Source organism: Euprymna scolopes, chromosome 18, assembly GCF_053919585.1.
Source record: "Euprymna scolopes isolate OS-2025 chromosome 18, ASM5391958v1, whole genome shotgun sequence".
Taxonomy (NCBI): domain Eukaryota; kingdom Metazoa; phylum Mollusca; class Cephalopoda; order Sepiida; family Sepiolidae; genus Euprymna; species Euprymna scolopes.
This window is the reverse complement of record NC_136499.1, coordinates 34362529-34379183: the sequence shown is the minus strand read 5'-3', so window position 1 is coordinate 34379183 and position 16655 is coordinate 34362529. Positions and strand designations below refer to the sequence as shown.

The 16655-nt window shown below is 34.4% G+C and overlaps 1 protein-coding gene across 3 annotated transcripts in view; it reads right to left on the bottom strand.

The window, feature by feature from the left end:
- Window positions 1-4622: 4622 nt before the first annotated feature.
- Window positions 4623-16655, bottom strand: part of LOC145297582 (uncharacterized) — a 59320-nt gene continuing 47287 nt past the window's right edge. For all 3 annotated transcript variants that reach the window (XM_080143624.1, XM_080143623.1, XM_080143622.1), the window contains 2 exons: window positions 10029-10219; window positions 4623-5236 (listed from right to left, as the gene is read on the bottom strand). In XM_080143624.1, the coding sequence (XP_079999750.1) occupies window positions 5169-5236; window positions 10029-10219 (259 nt within the window). In that variant the 3' untranslated portion in view covers window positions 4623-5168. The remainder of the gene's footprint in view (window positions 5237-10028; window positions 10220-16655) is intronic.

The window sequence follows — 16655 nt, the reverse complement described above, 5'->3', positions numbered from 1 at the left end:
GATGGGGGCGTATGACAGTGCGGATATCTGCGATCTGGTTGGACTTTTTCTACTGGAGACCATGAAATATAAATTCCCAGATCACTTTTTTGGATTATATAGAGATGATGGACTTTGCCTATCGCGTGACTACAATGGATGTGCACTAGACAGGCTTAGAAAAGACCTAACTGAATTTTTTAAGGAACTAGGCTTTAAAATAATAATACAGACAAATTTAGATAGAGTAGATTTTTTAGATGCCACTCTAGATCTCGAGAAGAAAATACACAAACCCTTTCACAAACTAAATGAAAAACTCATGTAAATAAATAAGGGTTCATGCCACCCACCCACAGTGTTTAAAAATATGGTAGCGAACATTAGCCAAAGGATTTCACGGCTTTCTTCGAACGCTGAAGTGTTCGAGAAAGCAGCACCATATTATAATGACGCACTGCATCAAAGTGGGTTCAATGAAAACATAAAATTTCAACAAACCCAGAATAAAGAAAATATAAAACGAAAGAGGAAACGGAAAATAATCTGGTTCTTACCTCCGTTTTCATTGAACACTAAAACTAGAGTAGGGCATTGTTTTCTTAGCCTTCTAGACAAACATTTTCCAAGAACACATAGACTACATAAACTTTTTAATAGAAACACGGTGAAAGTTAGTTACTCGACAGCTCCATCAATAAAGTCGATAATATCCAAAGAACCAAAAAAGATAGATAACGCAGGCTGCTCTTGCAGGACCAAAAATAGCTGTCCATTGGAGGGTAATTGTAAAGCTGAATCCCTTGTCTATGAGGCCACAGTAACGGAACAATCCACAAATATACCGGAAATATATATAGGTATGACAAAAGGCCAATTTAAACAAAGATATTATGCACATATGAGCTCCTTTAGAGCTAAAACAAGGATGAATACAGCATTAGCTACCCGCGTGTGGGAGCTTAAAGAAAAAAATACACCCTTTTCCATAAAATGGAGAAAAATAGAGCATAGACCAGCATACGTCCCGGAATTAAGTCAATGCTCACTCTGTAACGCAGAGAAATACTACATCCTCCGGTCCATTCATGACCCAAAAATAAAATGTTTAAATGTGAGGAGTGAAGCTTTGAAAAGTTGCATACATAGAAGGAAGGGTCTCCTAATAAATTGGATCAATGAAAAGAACAACACTTAGATGTTGTTTATATATATATATATATATAAGGAAAAAAAATTGTAAATACATAAATAATTAGTCGGTAAACTTGGATTTTAATAGCAATTATATTATAGATTTTTAATTAATGTCATATATATATATATATATATATATATATATATAAAAAATTATATTTTATAAATGTAATTTATAATCTATTTCGAATTTAAAACTATAGAAAAATATAATAATGTTAATAAACTAGGGAAATCACTTAGGATAGATAAATACTCACTTCCCCAAACCTTGAAAGATTTGGGTTTTTAAAAAATAATTTTTAAACGTATTTCGAAATTTTTAAACGTGATTCGATATAATTAAAAATATATTTTTTAAAACTTTAAACGTATTTTTGGAAATTTTTAAATGTTCGATATAATTAAACGAATTTTTAAGTTTTTAACCGATACCAATACAGATTTTGAAGTTTTTATACATAAGGAAAGAGATTTTAAAATTAAATGGGGTTCAAATTAAAATCGATTCATATAAAAAAAACATTTTTTCGAAATTAGATCTTAAATTTAAATAATTCAAAGTTGAAAATTAGGTATTACATTACCCGATATATATATATATATATATATATATATATATATATATATATATATATATATATATATATATAGATATAGATAGATAGATAAAAAAAAAAAAAAAGGGGGGGGGATTAAACAAAACGAGATTTGAACGTGGATTCGCGAGGTATATATACTTCACACTTCCGGTTATAAGATAGACGAATATTGGCTGAAGAGAGCTCGATAAGGATACCTTAAACGGGCCTTATTATCGGGCTTGAAACCGACGGTACCAATGACCTGTCTCAACTAACAACTTTCTGTACACAAAATATATATATATATATATATATATATATATATATATATATATATATATATATATATATATATATATCTGTCTGTTTGTCTCCATATTTACAAACTCTATCTCTTCCGAAGTTAAAAGCCACAGACCAGTGCTAGGGGCCTCAAATGATTGGATCTTTTATGGACCGTCCTTTTATCGATCGTTAGCCGGTTAAAATAGTTTTTTAGGGGTCAAAAACATTGAAAAAATCGTTATACATTTTGTATATTCATCTTATTTTGTTTATAATTTTTAATCAGTTCATATATGTGACACGTTGGTACATTGGTAACATCACCAGCTTTGAATGCTACAGTTTTGATTTCGGTTTCGAATCTAGCTGATGGCACCCAAATACCTTTTTTTTTTACTTTTGAAATCACGACTCTATAATAATATATACAAATCTAGACAAATTAAAATATCATATTTAAGCATATTTTATGACCGGGCAAAGACGGGCGCCCTCTCCCCGGCTCGTTGTAGTTAATTAATAAAATGTCTCTTGTCAAAATCAATATGCAAATTAGTTTAACTTGTGACTGATATTATATTTACTAAGCAGTATAAAAAAAATGACGCATCTTTGTGTAAAGTTGAATTAACGTGAAATACCACGTTTTAACATTGTTTTTTTTTTTTGTTTTTTTGCTTTTTTGTATTTTTAAAAAAGGAATCGCCACTTATCAAGGCCCAGCGGTTACTCGAGGATAAGGTCTAAAGAGTGTACAATGGTCAAAAGGACAATATCATAGTAATCGTTAGAAGTCTAAAGTTGGTAAATTGGATTACTTAAAAAAAAGAACGGCTCATCAAGAACTTGTTTACATTGGACTTGAAGACAGCCGTATTGTAGTCAACTGGAAAGCAAGCAAACGGAAGAGAGTTCCGCAGGTGTGCAGTTCTAAGAAAGAAGCTTTGTTCATGGAATCTATGTTTAGGTTTAGGCACAGGTAAACAGTGGGTGACATTATTGGTAGTGTTTTTTTTTGTTTTTTTTACATGGAGGTCACCACTTATCAAGGCCCGGAAGCCACTCGGGGATAAGGGTTATTGCGTGTACAATAATCAATGCGATAGTATCGTAGTAATCATTAGTATTGGAGATTTGATAGAGTGTCTTACTTAAAGGGGCGGTTTGTCAGGAATTTGTTTATGTTGGACTTGAAGACATCCAAGTTGTAGTCAGGTGGGAAACAGGCAAATGGAAGAGAGTTCCACAGTCATGCACTTCTAAGAAAGAAGCTCTGCTCATGGAATCTACGTTTTGATTTAGGCACAGATAAAGAGTGGGGAAAATTAATGACAGTAGTTTCAGCTAGACGGGTGTTTTTCGTGAAAGATTGGCAAGGGGGGGCCAGAGATTGGAGCTTAGGCGAGCACTTGCCATGGAAATAATGATAAAACAAAGACAGGCTCGCAACGTCTCTTCTTTGGGAGAGCGGCTGCAGGGAAGAGAAAAGGGCATCCCCACCAAACCACAAAATCTATTTTGTACTCTGTCAAGGCAGGATAGGCTGTTTTTAGCAGCTCCTGCACAGATGTGGCAGCAGTATTCCATCCTTGGACGTACTTGGCTTTTATACAGATAGAGAATTGCATCAGTAGTGAGATATCTTCTAGATCGGTAAAAGGATCCCACTATTTTCCCAGCGTCCTTGGCACAGACCGGATGTACATGTTCCATTTCAGATCAGGAGTAAAGGTCCAATCCAGAAGCTTGTCAAAACATGGAGCCTCCCCAAGACGAGAGCCATCCATTTCAATTGTTGCCAGATGGGGATCAGAGCGTTGATGATGTAAAGATAGAAGCTTGGTTTTAGATGCATTAAAAGTGACCAGCCATCTCTTCCCCCACTGTACCACATGCTCAAGATCAGAGAAGAGGGAATCAGAAAGAACTTTGTCATTTACGGCCTTTGATGTGTTGCCATAGATGGTCATGTTATCAGCATAGATGTCAACGAATGATTTAAGTATGTGTTTTCAGCTAGATTAGTGTTTCTTGTGAAAATCTGGCAACGGGGGAACCATAGATTGGAGCTCAGACGAGCACTTGCCATGAAAATAACGATAAAGCAGAGACAGGTTCGCAGGGAAGAGAAAAGGGCATCCCCTATGAGGCTACAAAGTCTATTTTGAACTCTGTCAAGGCAGGATAAGATCTTTCTAGCAGATCCTGTACAGATGTGGCAACAGTACTCCATCCTTGGACGTACCTGGCTCTTATATAGATAGAGAATTGCAGCAATGAGATATCTACTGGATCAATAGAAGGACCCCACCATTTTTCCAGCGAAAAATTACATTTATTATTTCTATGGTTAATTCACGTTTAATTGTGTCGTAATTTAAACTGTATTTAATTGTCGAAATTGATGAATTTCTTCATACTTGAAAAATAAAACAAATAGTCTTACGTAATGCATAAAAACATGCAAATTGTAAGCGTTTTCATTTAAAGCTCTGACATTTAACAAACAGTCCGTCTTATTTTTTCATAAAACGAAATGTATTTACGTATAAGGAAACAAAACGATGAATATGAAACTTTTTACGATAAACGGGATAGTTTTATTTCAGTACGCGAGATATGAAGAAAGAGAAAAAGAAGAGATCGGGGAGAAGAAAGATAGAGGGAGTGAGAAAGGAAAAGAGAGTAAGAGAAAGAGTGAGGAATTGAAAAGAAAGAGAGAGGAAGAGCTAGAAACTAAAGAAGGAAGAAGGGAGAAATGACGGGGAAAGAGAGAGGGGAGGAGAAGAGAATAGCAGGAAAGGTAGAGAGACAGAATAAAGAAGGGGGCGGAGAAAAAAGAGATAGGGAGAGTGGGAAATAGTAAGAGAGAGGAAAAGCGAGAAAGGGAGAGAGGAAGAGAGAAAGAAAAGTTAAGGGCAAGAAATGGAGGGAGAGAAAGAGAAGGGATAAGAAAGCGCAAGGAAAAAAGAGAGATGGGAAAAGAAGGAAAAGGAAAGAGAGAGGGGAAGCGATAAGGAGAGGGAGAGAGAAAAAGAGAGCTGAGAAAGAAAGATAGAAAGAGCGAAAAAGAGGGAGTGAGGTGGAAAGAGAAGGGTGAAAAGAGAGACTTTGTCGCTTTAATTAAGCGACAGGTAAATCGCTGTCTACACTGAACTGCACACCGGTTCCTGGGATGACAACATTATTTTCTGAAAATAGAAAAGATAGACTCGTAAATGAAAACAGATTTAAGTTAACGTAAGTCTCGCTTCATATTGCATCATACTAACAGGAATATCCGCCACCCCCCACTCATCTCCATCCCATGACATGCATAAACCCGATCCCTTTAATAAACGTGGACGGATACCAAAATAATTAGAAGGAGAAAGAAAGAAGATATTGTAGTTTGCTTGAAGCATTATGTGCACTGTAAAAAGGGTCGCGTTTGAAGGCTATGACAATGCAGTCTTGTAGAAGAACACCGCTGTGTACGAAACAAGGAAGTAAAAGGAATAATGAAAATTTTGACAGATTTCAATAATTTTCAATTATAAAGTATTTGGTAAAATTTGCAGAGAACGCTCTGTTTTACAGTTGTTATAAAATTGGAACGGAAATTTTAATTTCGTTCCATTTTAATCTCTTTTTTTTTTCAACTTGCTCCCAAAAATCGAAAGAATAACATTCAACAATTATAAACACACACACACACACACACACACACACATATATATATATATATATATATATATATATATATATATATATATATATATATATATATATATATATATATATATATATATTGAATAAATGGCAAAAAAACTATATTCCAAAATGCTAGCAGAACAGTGTTCCACAAGAAGCTTTGTTCATGGAATCTGTGTTTAGATTTAGGCACAGATAATGAAAATTATTGAGAGTGGTTGTAGCTCGTCGAGTGTTTCTTGTAGGGGGGAAAGTTCTCTCAAGTATATATAATAAATGAACATATGCTACACTATGTTCAACCCCAATATACGGCACAATCATGTTGCCACACCGGTTCCCACCAGATTACCGAAGTTAAGCAAAGATAAGCTCGGCCAGTACTAGATGGGTCACCATTTGGGAAGGCTAGGCGTTGTATGCATTGCACCGAGTCATAAGAAATTTCCAGCTTGGTATCTGGAGGCGCATTTATTCAATGGCAGAGATGCTTCTCCAATCTTAGTTAAGATATGCATCTAGGAGAAGGTAACTCTGATGACGTCGGCAGTAGGACGTTGGATTGCCATGGATGAGGATGAATCTCTAGCAGCTCAACGGTTCTAGAGTAGTCCAACGTAAACAAATTCCTGATGAACCGCCCCCTTAAGGAGACACTTTATTAAATCTCCACACTAACGTACTGTACTTACAATAACCCTTATCCCTGAGTGGCTTCCAGGCCTTGATAAATGGTGACCACCTTTTAAAAAAAAAAAATTATTTGCTTCCCCACCGAGCAAATTAGGTACAAGGCCGTTTTTTAATGTGGAGAATGAAGGAAGGGGGACCAACTCCCCCGAGGGGGAACTGAATAGTGGCAATTGGTATGAAGGGTTTCCCCTACATTGACCAAAACTGATTGCTGAAGAACAATAGTCTGCGATGCCAGAACTTGGTGGCGCGACAACCGCTGAAGCTATCAATGGTTCTATGGTATTAAGAGTTACGATATTCGACTGCAGCTATGCGGATGATCAAAGGACAACGGATAAGTGCAAACAGGCGTCTGTCATTGCGCTGGGAAAGGTAATAGCAACCCACCTCATGTATTCTGCCAAGTTCAGTATCATGTGATGTCTTCAGAAGAATCAGACCAACAATGGACTGAAGCCTATGGAGAACACTAACCATGATGTCATCTACGGAATGAACATGCCTCAATACAACAACAAGAAGATATATATATATATATATATATATATATATATATATATATATATATATATATATATATATATATATATATATATATATATATATATATATATATATTAAGTAATGTGATTTATAATTTAAAATTTAAAAATTAAAAAAATTTTTAAATTTAAAAATCAAATTTTAATTAAATTAAAAATCAGTTTCATAAGAAGGAACAACAACAAAATTGATTTTGTTGTTGTTCCTTCTTATGAAACTGATTTTTAATTTAATTAAAATTTGATTTTTAAATTTTAAAAAAATTTTAAATTTTTAAATTTTAAATTATAAATCACATTACTTAATATTGAATTAGCTCTAGGACATTTAACTATCGAGCTTATTATATATCTAAATTACAACGAGCACTTTCTATTTCCTGTATTTTAATTAAACTAGTAATTTCACTGTTACATTAAAATACACTCAGCTCTTTAGACTATTGTTCTAATCTCCTTTAAATTATATATATATATATATATATATATATATATATATATTATTACATTTTCACCCAAAACAAGGCACATTGCCACTTTGTTGTAGGGGGCTACTATCAGGGACATAAGCATCAGGGGTACTGTGTAGGAAGTTAGGCAGCAAGATGTCGGTTCACGTTACACTTGAACTTCTGCATGTCAGTACAGACGGGGAAGCAGGGACCCGGAAGGGAATTCCAAAGTCTAGCTGTTCTGGGGAAGAAACTACTGGAGTAGAATGTTCTCTTGCATCTAGGGATCTCCACTGTGAATCTCTACTGTGAATATATATATATATATATATATATATATATATATATATATATATATATAGAGAGAGAGAGAGAGAGAGAGAGAGAGAGACAGACAGACAGAGATGTTATATCAATAGAGAATTGGCTCTGTACTAATAAATACAAAATCTGCATGAAATAAAATATTTTAAGCATATTTTACGACTGAACAATGCCGAGTGCCCCCCTGCTAAGTTTTTATAAATACAGTATAGAAACAAAACATTGGATTATACATGGCCGATGGAGTAATATTTATAGACATGAATGAGCAAAGCAGTTAGGTAAGTGAAAGAAAAAGTAAAATTATCCAACAACATATTGTTTTCAAGATAAAAATCATTAAAAAAACTCTAAAGAAATGTACCAATTAGACTTAGTAATTCATTTTTAATACTGGCAAGTGTGAACCATATGTAAACCATATGTAAAGAGAAACAATAGTTTCTTTAATCACTTCAATATAAGCCTTGAAAAAAACTGATGAAGGGCGTAAGATTTGTATACTTAAGAGGGGGGGGCTTGACAAGTATTTGATGACCATATTGTAGCCGTCAGGGAAGCAATCTCGTGGTATTTTGCTTCAGAGATAGGGAGGTTTGTTTCGTTTTTTGTTTTGTTTTTAAGGAAATTTTGCTCATTGAAGTTCCCGTCGATTTTAGAACCACAGAAGAAGGAAAAGTTCTTTGCAGTGGTGGTAGTAAGATGAGCACTTTCTGTTAAGGTTTTACGGGGGGGGCGGTACAGTAAAATGACATGCAAATAACGATGAAATGCATGCAAATAACGACGAAATCCAAAAAGAAAGAAAAAAAATCATTCCTCACTAAATTGCGAAGTTGGTTTTGTCTTCTGTTGACCTCGATAATCTTTCTGTTAAGAGTTCATACAACATACGATTATTTGATTTATTTTGATTATTCGGACTACTGTTCTCATTTTCACTGTTATTCAACATTTCGGCCGATGTAACCTCCGACATCCTTCAGGTGTATATTGTTGTACTTGGGAATCTTTCTGTTGAACTCGGGAATCTACACGGAATTTTGAATCCGTGGATTCAATTCACGAGGCAGTATGCTCATATTCCATCAGCCATGACCAGCTATAAATCCTAGGTAATTCACAATTGCCTTCCGCGGCATAACGGATAAAGTACTTGGTAAAATTCAGTTCTAAGTGACACTTTACTGGAGGTTGAAGGTTCAATCCTCAGTGCAGGTTATACTGAGAATATAACTTAAGATTTCGACCCATTCATTGATGGGATGGGAGCATATCATACTTCTGTTGATTAAATAAAGGGTTCCATTTGAAATTCTCTGCTGATTCCTGGGTTCGACAGAAAGATTCCCGAGTTCAACAGAAAAATCCTGAGTTCGACAAGATACACCTGAAAAAGTAGGAGGTTTAATTAAACGAAATATTGTATAAATAACACTGCAGTTAAATGGTCCGGTAAACAGCAAAAAATAAGTAAAATAAACAAAAGTTCAGCTAGAATTCGTCACTATCAACTTTCTCTTACAACTTCAGCACGCGTTCTCCCCACCACTTCTGCCAACAGGCATTTTATTAGAAAATTGACTCCATTCTATTTGCATTTGTGTGCAGTGGACGATGAGATCTCGTGGGATTCCACGAGACTACATCTTATAAATTCATGGCCGCCATCTTAATCTCTCTCCCTTTCTCTCTCTCTCTCTCTCTCTCTCTCTCTCTCTCTCTCTCACACTCACTCTCTTTCTCAGATCTCATTTGAAGATAAGTCGTATAGCCACATAATGCACACACACGTGGGCGCTTTCTTCTTTGCTTATTACATTCAACTCTACAAACACTCAAGATGAGAACAGTAGTCTGAAGAATCCAAATAATACCTTTTATGTTAGTTAGTATAACATGTTAGTATAACTAATAGTATACCATAATGTATAACATGTTAATATAATATAATGTATAATATGTTAATATAATATGATGTATAACATATTAGTATAATATAATGCATAATATGTTAGTATAATATAATGTATAACATGTTAGTATAATATAATGTATAATATGTTAGTATAATATAATGTATAATATGTTAGTATAATATAATGTATAACATGTTAGTATAATATAATGTATAATATGTTAGTATAATATAATGTATAATATGTTAGTATGATATAATGTGTAATATGTTAGTATAATATAATGTATAAAATGTTAGTATAACTAATAGTTAGTATAACACAATGTATAACCCCTGTGTCCCAAATGAGGCTTACCCATTGTTGAGATTTCATCAATGAGCCTCTCTCCATTGATGGCTACCAATTCGATACGCAAAGGGGTTTCCACCGGCAGCTCCCAGACATGATCACCTCGTGTCATGATCCAAAATCCGTCTGTCGTCGGTTCTAGGCCCATCCAGATTTGCCTCATCTTTTGGTAAAGGTTCAGTTGATAGCAAGGAATCCTTTGAGTAAGACAAAGACAAAAAAGACATCATTATCATTAAATGAGATACAAGAAGTATTTCTGTTTGTGTCTTTCTTTGACTATATTATTTCAATCAGACAGGATTACAAAAAAAAATGTGTTCGTTCACTGTTTTCTCAGTTTATTTAAAATGATTATTATTTTTTATTTATTTATTTTTATTATTATTATTTTTTTATTAGTAGTAGTATTATTTTTTTATTTATGTTTTTTTATTTATTATTATTATTTTTTTTATTTATTATTATTTTATTTTTATTTATTTATTTTATTTTATTTATTTATTTATTTATTTTTTTGCAACGCTGAAGTCGAAAATGACATCCATTTCGCCCAATCAGGTCAAGTTTTATGCGAAATTGATTTTTTAATCCGATCTTTTGACCAAATCAATTACATTTTTACAAAAATGTTTATTCTTATTAATATTTCTCATCAGGAATAGCTTTTTTAAACAGAACGGCCTTTTAAAATAATTTATTAATTAAATGGGATCAAATAGACAACAATTAAAAGAGCATATCTTGTCTTAACACTGATTTTACTTTCGGTTAAAAAAAAAATAATTCTGACCGATTTTTACCGATTTCTGTATTTAATCCGATGGATGTTTTATTTTAGAAGAGAAACTGCTTTGTATGCACCGGTGTCAGACCGTTTCTCTGTAGGGAAGATTAGGAACCAAATGGATTTAAGCCAATCTAAAATGAGTAACGATTAAGTTTTATCGTAACAGCGATTATTTTTGTTTTTACTTTGATTCTCGGTTTTGTCTTTTAAGAGTTTTATAACGAAAAATCATATATTTTAAAATACATATTATTTTTAATAAAATTCAATCTTTATTTTAGTATAGTTTAAATACCATTTTCGAATTGTATGACACCATCTTTGCGTACCATGGATGGAGTGTTTGTTGAAATGCAGTCGTAAAAGTTGCATTCCTGGAGATTAAAATTTCAATCCTGGGGCGATTATGAATTACTTAGAATTTCTATCCAGTCATCGTTGATTAAATAAAGGATTCCGTTCAAAATTCCGTGCGGATTCCTAAGTTTGACAGAACGATTCTGAAGTTCAAAAAAAAAAAAAAGATTCCCGAGTTCGACAGAAAGATTTCTGAGTTCGACAAGATACACCTGAAGATGGGCGGGGGTAAGATCGGCCGAAATGTTGTGCAAATAACACTCAAGACGAGAGAAGAAACTAAATTACACGAACTATGTATGTTATTTTTTTATATAAATCTCCGAAGTTGACAAAACAAAACGTGCTGTAAATAAAACTGTTCGTGTTTAAATTTTAAAATGTGTTTATAACAAAACGTGTTTGTGAACAAAAGTGTGAATTTTTAAGTTATTACAGAAAAATTTTAATAAACGGTTTTTATATAAATTATTGTTTTGTTTATTATTCAACTAGTCGTTAAAAAACTGGTACTTAGTACAATGTATCTTTTTAATTGTTTCCAATTGTATGGGCGCCTCAAACCTATTTGATCCATTAAATGTGACAAACTTTACCCACAAAGTTCGATGTAATGTCGTAGAATCGGCACGCAAGATTGAATTAAAAGGTGAAAAGAAATACAGAACAAAGATACACAAGTACACACGTGTCTCGCAGTCTATGTTTCAACCGCAACAATTTATTTGACAGAAACTAGGCTATTTCCGTGGCCTTTTAGCCATCGGACTGAGACAAATGTTCTGAGTAGCCCTAGGAGGCCAACCTTATCCCCAGGCTTTTAGGTGAAGCAAGTATATCGATTGTTATCTGAGGCGCCCTTACCATAGAACACCGACGGGGCTACACAGATTTATTTTTTCAAGGCCGGAATGATGAATAAGCCAGTGGCCTTAAAGAATAAGGCCACTGGCTTATTCATCATCGCTTCCGAGTTTGTGTCACATCTCCTTACAGCAGGAGAGAAGTAATTACTGTGTGGTTCGAATCCACGCCAGTGTAAAATTGATTAGATTTTTAACAGGCGTTATTTATTTCCGGTATTTCTTAATGCGCATGCTCGGTAATCTGTAAATTCTAAAGTGTAAAAGGAGGAAAATCTAACGGAACACTAAATTCAATTTCTACAAACTGAACAAACGAACATATCGATAAAGATAAGTACGTGTAAATTTAAAAAAAAAAATCCAAAGCATGAACCTCTGTTATAGTAGACTGCCGAGCAGAGTTTTTAATTTTGATTTCAAATGATGTATTTTCAAATAAGTTTTCATTATAATATCTTTACTTTATATGCTATTTCAAAGGGCGTTTTTCGCTCTTTCTAATCATTAAAATTACAAGCGTTTTAAAACAATTATCTCTACTTCTTGAATACAAGATGGAAAGAAAGCAAATTTGCACAATTTTACTTATTCAAATTCAGGCTGTGTCGAAACAGCTCGCGATATCAACGCACCGCTTGGCACAGAGACTACTACTGAACGCACAGTGCAATAGTGGTTTAAGAAATTCCGAGGCGGTGATGAGAATCTTGAAAATGATGAGCATAGTGGTCGGTCATCGGATGCTGACAACGATCAATTAAGAGCCTTAGTCGAAACCAATCCGCGCACAACTGTTCGATAACTTGCTTCTGGATTAGTCATAACGTATACGACGATTTTCAACCACTTGAGAGAGATTGGAAGGACAAAAGCTTTTGATAAATGGGTGCCTCACGAATGAAACGACAACTAAAAGAAACACTGTCATGAAGTGTCATCTTTGCTTCCTTTACGCAGCAAGAATGACCCGTTTCTTGACCGGGTTGTGACTTGCGATGAAAAGTGATTTATTTACGACAACTGACGCCACTCCGCGAAATGGTTAGATGCAGACGGATTCCACGACACTTCCCGAAGCCAGAATTGCACATAAACAAGGTCATGCTGATTGTTTGGTGGTCTGCGGCCGGTTTCAGTCATTATATATTTTTTTAATGCAGGCGAAACCATTACGGCGGAGAAGTACTGTTAACAAATGGATGAAAAGCATCAGAAACTTCAACAACAATACTCAGCATTAGTCAACATAAAAGGCCCAATTCTCCTCCGCGACAATGCCCGACTGCACGTTGCTACACCGACTCTGCAGAAGTTGAACGAATTCGTTGCGAAACTCTGCCTTATCCCCCATACTCTCCAGACCTCTCACCTTTCGACTACCAATTTTTCAAGCATCTTGAGAGCTTTCTGTGTGAGAAATGCTTTAAAAAACCTAAGTGATATCAAAAACGCCTGCAGCAGCTTAATCGCCACCAGAACGCAAGATTTTTTTACGTTACTGGCATAAACACACTTGTTTTGCGTTGGCATGAGTGAGTTGATTCCGATGGTGCTTATTTCCATCAATAAAATTTTGTTTGAGGCGAGGTATATTCATCTGAATTTAAAACTTAAAAACCGCAAGAACTTTCTTGTCAACCTGATAGAATGTTGTGAAATAGGAACATGTCTTCCCAGTAATCAGTGATCGTGATTGTGATTGTTTCCCACAGATAAAACTGATCTCCATCTCTTTCATGTAACCAAGTCCATCTCTCTCATTGTTCATCGATCATCGATCTCAGATTCCCAGGAAACCGATGCAAATATGAAAAAAGGGATGCGTTTTTATACGCATATTGCACCCTTAGTTTCTGCAAGTAGTCAGCATCTTGTTGACAAGTTCTGCATAATTATTGTTGACAAGTTCTGCATAATTATTGTTGACAAGTTCTGCATAATCTTGTTGACAAGTTCTGCATAATCTTGTTGACAAGTTCTGCATAATTCTTGTTGACAAGTTCTGCATAATCTTGTTGATAAGTTCTGCATAATTCTTGTTGACAAGTTCTGCATAATCTTGTTGACAAGTTCTGCATAATTCTTGGACGTGTTACTGCAACTTGCGCTGTATTACTGGCGAGCTTTAAACAATAACGACATATTTATATGTGAAACTGTAACAATGTATGTTTATTGTTGGTAGCGGTGAAGGGTGCGCGATAGTAGGGAGGAAAATTAACGCACAAGATTTCGACAGGTGATTCTTCTCTCGTCCAAATCGCCAACCAGCTGCAAAATAAATTTCGGGTTGCTATTACATAACAATTTTTAACCGCCTGCAACGCCTACGCTGGACGTCATTGTCAACTTATGCTGTTTGGTCTGTAAAGGTTTTATTTGAAACAGAACAGAACACCTTGCATGCGTGAGAGAGGGAAAGGGTGGGTAGGAGAAAACCGATAAACAGATAGATAGACAGATAGCTAGATAGATAGATTGCTAGATTTAGCTACATCATAAGAGACTATCCTCACCTCCGATAAGGCACAGGAACAACGACGTTTTTTTTTTTTTTTTTTTTTTTGTATCCGCTCATTTCGCTTGCAAGCCACAAGTCTATGCCCTCTTCGCCAGATATCACGTGGTTTTCTTGACTTCCGGTTTTAGCCTTCGTCTTTTTAAGGCGCCACTCAACCCCTTTTTATTTAGGCATCTCCTTCACTATCTAACATTCTATACTAATATGAGATAACTGTGCCTGTGATTTTAAGCCTGTGCATGCGTGTACGTGTGCGCATGCGTTTGTATCAACACGTGCATATAGATGTGTATGTGTGGATAAGTGTGCGCATGCATATCAATGCATGCATGCGCAGGTAGACGTGATAACTTTAGTAAGTCGAAAGCTTGGGTCAAACCAATTATGAATTTCGAACGTTTCCTGTATAAGTAGAGTAAAAAGTAGATCTTAGGTTTACTTTCGAAAGCCTCGTAACGCTCGGCTCCCTTATTTTGTCATTTATTCCTCATATTCAAGGAGCGATGCCTCTGACAAAGGGGGGGATGAATTACTGTTTTCTGGGTTAGAATTTATTCCAGCTAACACTTATCGTTGACAAGTTTTGACTTTGGAGTACTATATATTTTAGCTGCTTATATCAAGTGGCTTTATACTTTGTTTAGAGCTAATTTCCACAAAAATACTTCATTCTGCAGGTTTTTAACGATAGTTAGATTTACAGGAAATGTTGATAAAATATGTATTCGATGTGAGTCGTTCAAAGAAAAATTCTGAAACTGAACCAAATCTAGACAAAGGACGTGTGTACATATAATGGATTCAATATATTTTATATAGTGATCCATGACATTAATAAAAAAAATACTTATTTGATTTATCTGCACAATTTACTGCAGTTGCATGGTTATCCAATTGAGTGCGGAAATGTTGATTATCGATGTTATACATTTAATTGAAACATTTAAATTATTTTTTGTATTATTTGGATTGTTCGGATTATTTTTCTCATCTTGGTTGTTTTGGTTTTTTGTTTTGCTTCTTTTTTTTTTTTTTTTTTACAACGTTTTGGTCGATGTAACCTCCGACCTTCTTCAGGTGCATTGACACTTGATTTTATTGGCGAATAGTGAAAACTCCTTGTTTTCTTTTTCCAAAAAAACATAGTTGTTAGAAATTAAAATCGCAAATAGCGCCAAATCAATTTCTTTTTTTTAATAAATCTTGCCGCTATTTGTGTTTTGAATTTTTAACAACTATGTTTGTTGGAAAAAAAAAGCAAAAACAAAAAACCAAAACAAACAATTTTCACTATTCACTGATAGCATCCAGTGTAAATGCACCTGAAGACGGTCGGAGATTACATCGGCCGAAACGTGGTGAGAAAACCAACCAAGATGAGAACAATAGTCGGAACAATGCAAATAATAAAACATAATTATCAATATTCATCTCAAAAGCATGCAAACATGTAAACATTATAAGTTTCGAGTTTCGTAAATACATTCATATAATGATGCCGAGTTTTTATATATTTCATAATGACATAAGCAAATTGATCTCCGGTTTAGAAAGTAAAGAGTTTATCTGAACCAAAAAAAGGCTGGGAGTTATTCCTGATTCCAGGATGGCATGATGGAAGACACCTGCATGTTCCAAGAGAACACGGTAATTTATAATATTTAAATAAAAATAATTACTGTTAACTCTAGTGCGACTTATAACTTTGATGTTGTTTTACTAACTTGTGATATATATATATATATATATATATATATATATATATATAATATATATATATATATATATATGTATATATATGGTGAGAATGATGGAAATAGTATTCCGACAAAATAGAGAAATAAAAGGAACAAACAGGGTTATGTGTTCATCAACGTTTCGTCTTTATTTCATCCAGAGGAGGTTTCGAAATAAAGACGAAACGTTGATGAACACATAGCTCGATTTGTTCCTTTTTCTTTCTTTTTTTCTTTCTTTCTTTCTTTCTTTCTTTCTCTTTCTCTCTCTCTCTCTCTCTCTCTCTCTCTCTCTCTCTCTCTCTCTCTATATATATATATATATATATATATATATATATATATATATATATATATATATAT